At 28.7% G+C, this 6,414-nt stretch overlaps 1 protein-coding gene across 1 annotated transcript; it reads left to right on the forward strand.

Annotated features, from left to right (window-relative positions):
• Positions 1 to 598: 598 nt before the first annotated feature.
• Positions 599 to 4,052, forward strand: LOC131940064 (adhesion G-protein coupled receptor G2-like). The gene is made up of 6 exons (XM_059298628.1): positions 599 to 623; positions 1,026 to 1,158; positions 1,681 to 1,789; positions 1,964 to 1,996; positions 3,287 to 3,313; positions 3,996 to 4,052. Exons 1-6 carry the CDS (start codon positions 604 to 606, stop codon positions 4,034 to 4,036), a joined length of 363 nt encoding a protein of 120 aa, XP_059154611.1. The 5' UTR covers positions 599 to 603; the 3' UTR covers positions 4,037 to 4,052.
• The last annotated feature ends 2,362 nt before the right edge of the window (positions 4,053 to 6,414 follow it).

Raw genomic sequence — 6,414 nt, forward strand, 5'->3', positions numbered from 1 at the left:
TGCGCGCTTGCAGGATGGGGTAATATAAATAAATCTATTATGGTTGCATTATAACAGAAAGGTGTAAAAAATTTAATAGTTGTTGTGCTCTTATATTAATGCTCAAAGGTTGGATTTTTTAAGTTAAAAAATTAAAAATATTTATACACGTTAGTTTCTAAATTTTTCAATGAATTCTTACTATACGATACATTTTTCGCCTTTTTTTAGGATCACCATTTATATTTGTAGCTATAACTTTAGCTATAAACAAAACAGACAATTACGGTCTGATATCTAGTCATTTGTAAGTTTGTTTTTGTGTTACATGCAATTTAAGATATTCTTTAAGATGTTCTACTAACTGTTAGTGTTATTCTTCACATTCTACTTCTCAAGGGACATAACAATGTCAACTTTTAACGTATTCTATTTTACTTGTTAATTTAAGACATACATCGTTGACAATACGCTATATTTAATATAAAATAAAATTTATATTTGACATGAAACAGATGTTGGATTAAACATCCTGCCATATACTACGGTTTGATTGCGCCCGTGGCTTTTATTATATTCGTCAATTGCATCGTATTTCTAAAGATTTTAATAATGATAGCAAAGATGTCTACAACAAACTCAAGGTAACCTCCGAATACTACAAATAGAAGAACAATGAAATAGTTTGTAGTTAGCTACATTTTTTTAAACAATAGTTATCATTTGTTTTTTAATGCATACTGGTCGAAAGAAAGACCGATAAAGAAGAAATATTACACAACAAATATAATAATAACGTTCTAAATTATGGTTTTATATTACTAAGAATTGTTTTCTATATTATCTCGAGGAATTATTACACATTTTCAATTCACAGCTGCTATTTGGGTTGATGGTTTTAAATATTTATATCCTTGTTAAATTATACCAGATGGGTAAAATATTATTTTTATGAAAAACGAAATGTTTCTTGAGTGTAGCTATTATTTGCATATTTTAATGTGTTATTTAGATCGAATACACGTAGTAAATGTTTCTATTTTTAGCGCAATATCAAATTTTCGAGCGACGGCGAGCCTGTTTATTCTGTTAGGTCTTACGTGGATATTTGCATTCTGCGCTATTGGGAAATTTAGAATCGTATTCAATTACCTCTTCGCAATTTTCAATTCATTTCAGGTAAAAGCTCTGCTTCGTTGTTTTGAAGTGTCGTTACCACAATTTTAAATACCTAGCATGTTTATTAAAGTATCATTACATCAACGTTTAAATACCTAACCTGTTTAAAGTTACAGCTAAATGTCTATTATGTTTAAAATGTCTTTACAACAATTTAAAATAATTCATACATACATTGATATTTCTATAAAATATAATACAATGTCTATCGATAAATTATCTACCCCTGGTACGTTGTCTCAGAGTTCTTATATTTGCATCGAACGTTATTAAATCCACATAATGTAATGAATATTTTTATTCATCGCGTGTGATAATTCGAAAAGAAATATTTTTTTACATTGAAATAACGAATCCCATTTTATATTGGCTAGAGGTAATCATTTCGTAAACGGCACCTGTCCACAGTGTATTATATTAGTTGACGTTAATCTTTTTAAGAGCATGAAACAAAGAGGATCCGTTAATTAGGCCATACAAAATATACAAACAAATTTTTTCTGACTGCACATTCTCTATCAGGGGCTGTTTATTTTCACATTTTATTGTATGCTGAAACAAGAAGTTGTAATATCTTTGAAGAAGCTGTGCAACATCAAGTCTGATGACTCAAAGGCCCAAAAACCTAAAGGTAATGTGTTAAAAAATATTCTATAAAACGTATTGTAAATACTCAGAATGAGTCTTTAAGAGTCAGCTAAATTTAAATACTATAGCCTAACGTTTTTAGAGTGGATTATTTATGATTTATTATTATTAACAATAGACATATTATTATGATTCTATTTATTAATATTTTTTTAAGCTGGAGAGACTTCAACAATGTCGACCTATCAAGGTAATAAATTATTTTACAATCCACTTTCAAATAAAACACTAATAACGAAGCATTACTTGTAAGCAGCGATTTGTAGAGAAATCTTAAACATTTTGGACTAAAGTGCCCAATATTTTAAAAACTGAGTTTATATATATATTTTTTTAATAGTCACATTTTTAACGTAGAAAAAAAATTATCGAATATATGTCAATGCGCCTATATTTTAATACTTATAATAAAAAGAGTGAGTAACCATACTATTTTCTGAGCGACACACGATTTTTTTTATAGTAATGCATTAACATATATTTATAGACAGCGAAACTATTGTTATAGATAAAAAGACATCTTATGTTCTTCTTTTTAAAGCATTTATAAAATATTGTTGTTTTAAATGATGTTTTTTTTTTCTTATTTCTCATTTACACTATTACAATTTTTACACTATAGGATCTCATAGCTAAAAATACAGACACCAAACGTACGCATTATGCTAACAATTATCACTTTATTTATTTTTTATTTTATTTTACAAAAAATTAAAAATCTAATCGGCCAAATCGCAACTGTCTTGAATTTTCCATTTAACGTTAAATAAAAGTGTACCGCTTGTTTTAAATAATTGTATCTTCAAAATCTTTTTTTGTGGTACTTTGTGTGTGTCGGTTTAACTACAGATCGAATGTGCTTAATATTTTTGTGTTTTCAATAGCTAAAGAATGTATTAAAAAGCCTAAAACTCAAGGAAAATATAAATTGACATGGCATAACTTACTTAAATTACTACAAAGTGTAGTTTTCAGTAAAACAATCACTGAGTTTCTAAACAACCAATTAATATTTGTGTTTTAATCATGCATAAATGTTCTTTATTTTTCTACGGCCACTAAGAAAACTATTTTTATCCGTTAAGTAAAATAAAATGTCAGGTATCATTGTTCTTGGGTCTTAACAGGCGTATAATGTTTTCAAAGTCCTATTAAAATTATTGATTTATTTCTTAATATGAAAAACATTAACGCATTGAAAATTTAACGCATTTTTCATTATCAATGTTACATTATTATTTTACCTTTGAAAATGGATGTGATGATGTGGTCGAAATGTTACCTAGCTTAAGATTACTGATCGTGCTAGTTGGTACAAATGTTAAGTCGGGAAAAGTAAAGGAAGCTAAGAAGTAAATACTATTTGAGGGTATCTATTTTATTAAAGCTTAATATAGTGAATTATTAAAATTTACGTTTTTAAATTAACTCAACATGTTTTGTTAGTCTAATTCTATTCATTTATATTTTTTATTTGAAGAAATTTCAAGAGTATCGACAGATCAAGGTAATTTTAAAACCACCATGAAAAAGTTAAAGTAAAATTGGTCGACTGACCACAGGTTTTCTGGGGAAAATCCCGGTGGGCCCCCGGGAACTATCGTCCTAAAAGTGTTTTGATTTTTAAAAACAATTTGTTGGTATTTCTCCATTTTACTATTCCATATCCTTTATATCAAGGCGTTAAATTCAATTTGAATGCACAATGAAAATTTCAATCTAAAATTCTGAGCCAGTTTTAAAATTTCCCGGGCCCTTTGAACACAACCACTCCACACCTGCCTACATGTAATTTGTGAAACATTTAACTTCATTTGAACTTGAGCTTTTTACCAAAATCTTATTGTGATTACTTATTTACTTTGTTAATTTCTTTAACATCGTCATCTTGCACTGAAAGACAAGAGCATTTTGTTTCTCAATGATAAATTATTGTTTCCCCTTTTTCACAACCGGAATGTGAAGGTAAGGACGAGCGATAGAAATTGAGAATCTTTAATCAAATTAAATGAGGGACAGTTGAACTCGTTTGTGTCCACATTCTTCCTGCTAATGGAGAGGACGTAGAAACAGGCGAACTCTACTTTATCTGCCACAAGTTTAAAAGTATACTCTTCTTTAAATTTTAACACAACACATAGGGCCTACTTTCCTTTTTTCTAATCGTCTATAATATTTATCTCTTACAGATTCAAGACAGCTAGAACCGAAAGTAGTCAGAAAAAATTAAGCAAAATAATAATTTGTGATAATCATTTATAAACATGTGTTCATCCCTGTGAGTGTTGACTCGGTAGCAAATGCATCAAGGTAAAGACAATCTATAAACAATAAGTGTAGAAATATCTTGTGATGTAATTATCTGTAAGTCAAGTTTACCTAAATATTTATAGAAATTGAATTATTTCTAGCATTACATTTTTGTTTGAATAACACTTTTATTATCGCTTATAGAACCAATTTATAGCACACAGATGAGTTCCAATGCCGAGATTAAGAGAACTGTGTATGTAATTGAAAAGTAACATTTTACTTTATAAAACACTTCACTAAAAAGTAGTAAATGCAGCTCCATCATAGATAGTAAGAATTTAGCCGAGCCGCTGGTATTTTTTAGTTATTTTGTTTTTAAATGTTACCAACCGGGTACTACTACCTTGATCTGAATTTATTGCGATAGTTTACTAGAATCAAAATATTGTCACATCGTAACTCATTTCTAATAAAGAATCATTTAATTTCTTTATAGTTTGCTGGCTTATTATAATATTTATTATGTATACTGTATGTATCCTACGAGCTAATAATGAAAAAGAGATATTTGCTGTCGTTTACTTACTTTATTTTTTACAATTGTTTTTTTTTTTCAATCTTTTTTTCGTTTTCAAACACCACAATGTTTTTATTTCCTTTAAGTTATATTTTAAAAACTGAATAATCATTTTCAATATTATAACTGTTAGGATGATCGTTGTGTCTATTTTAGTAAAATTAATTAAGTTATATTTAACATTATAAATTATAAATCATGTGTTAACATTTAATACCATTAATACGGGTATTAATTAATTTTCGTTTTTCTTACCAAAGTAAATTAAGGGTTTAATGTTAATTTTCAATTAGATCTATTCTTGTAATAAAACTATAAAAATATTATAATTGATATAATATATCACACTTTCTTTTAATTTTTATTACAAATTTTGAAATTGAAATAAACATATGTTATTAAAATTGTATTTATTGACTTTGTTTTTACAAAACTTTGTTACATTTACGTAGTATTAAAAAAAACTCGAGTTGTTTTAGCGCTGATTTGGCTACTACAAGTTAGCAAATATGCGAGGAATTCTGCCAGTCAATCGTATTGCTATAAATGTCACAAATACTGAATATCATGCTGTTTAAAGGCAGAGACATATTATGGGGTGTTTCAACAGCAGAGAAGAAGGAAATAGAAAATAATTTACTTGAAAGTGTCACAGATGCATTAATCTATTTAGGCAAACTGTGATTGGAGTTTTGGGGCCATCGTAAATCACAAGGCTTATTAGTGGCTATTTTCTAAATCGTCATTTAGTGTTAAGAATAATGTGGGAAGTTCCTGAACTTCAGACCACCGTAGAATGGATGGAGGAAAAACTGCTTATGGAGCGTACAATCGAACTTTTTTTTTAAAGTAAACTAATATGTTATTATGGTAAACCTAAATATATGCATTTGCAACAACAATGCTATGCTCAAATTATCTTTGATCTGCATGCTGTTTCGTAAAACAATACTAAAGAAGAAAAATCCGGCAAGGAGAAAAAAATTGGCAAACATTCACGACCTGGTGCTCATATTTAGCTTGCCGACTTAGGGGCCAACAGAAAAATACGCAACGAATAATTGCGCTTTTAAAAGCTGTCATGACTTTTTACTTTCTCGTATATACGAAGTATAGAGAAAGTATTGTAATCGTGCAAAAAAAAAAACGAGATTTTTACAAATCTCGACGTTTTACACCTCACTGATACGGAAAAACATAATTTTGCAATCGTGTCCGTATGTCAGTGTGTCTGTGTGTGTTTGTGTGTGTGTGTCTGTGTGTAAACACGATTACTTGAGTACCGTTAGAGCTAGGTTGATGAAATTTCATATATAAGTATTTTATCAAAGTCGTAGATCCGTATCAACTTTTGAGCGATTTCCGATAACCGGAAGTGGTACTTTTTCTACTTTGAATTTTTCAAAAGCTTATAACTTGAGTACTATTTCAGATAGATAAAAGAAATGTTACATGTAAGTAAAAGATCTAATTCTCTACCGTCTGTTAAATTTTGAGTAATTTCCGTTGACCGGAAGTACTAATTTACGCTATTTCCGATTTCTCAAAAAAACGCTTGTAAATTTATAAAGTACTAATAATATTGCGCACTATTATGCACATTTTGTTTTGGCGTTCGCTTCATGCGCAATTCTTTTTTCGATGAGATTCTATTTTTAAAAGTTTAAGTAATTAAAAACCATGTCTATATTCCAAGTTATATAAGAATATTCAAGAAATTTTAGGGGAGATCACTCCCGGTTTATTTTTAAAATAACAGAACTTTACCAGATACACTA

Source organism: Physella acuta, unplaced genomic scaffold, assembly GCF_028476545.2.
Source record: "Physella acuta isolate Inbredline_101_S28 unplaced genomic scaffold, ASM2847654v3 ptg000308l, whole genome shotgun sequence".
Lineage (NCBI taxonomy): Eukaryota > Metazoa > Mollusca > Gastropoda > Physidae > Physella > Physella acuta.

Excerpts from the sequence above, each read along its gene's own strand:
- LOC131940064 (XM_059298628.1), top strand. The coding sequence starts at position 604 with ATGTCTACAACAAACTCAAG. Across the intron at positions 624-1,025 it reads ATGTCTACAACAAACTCAAG|CGCAATATCAAATTTTCGAG; the intron begins GTAACCTCCGAA and ends TTCTATTTTTAG. Across the intron at positions 3,314-3,995 it reads AAGAGTATCGACAGATCAAG|ATTCAAGACAGCTAGAACCG; the intron begins GTAATTTTAAAA and ends TATCTCTTACAG.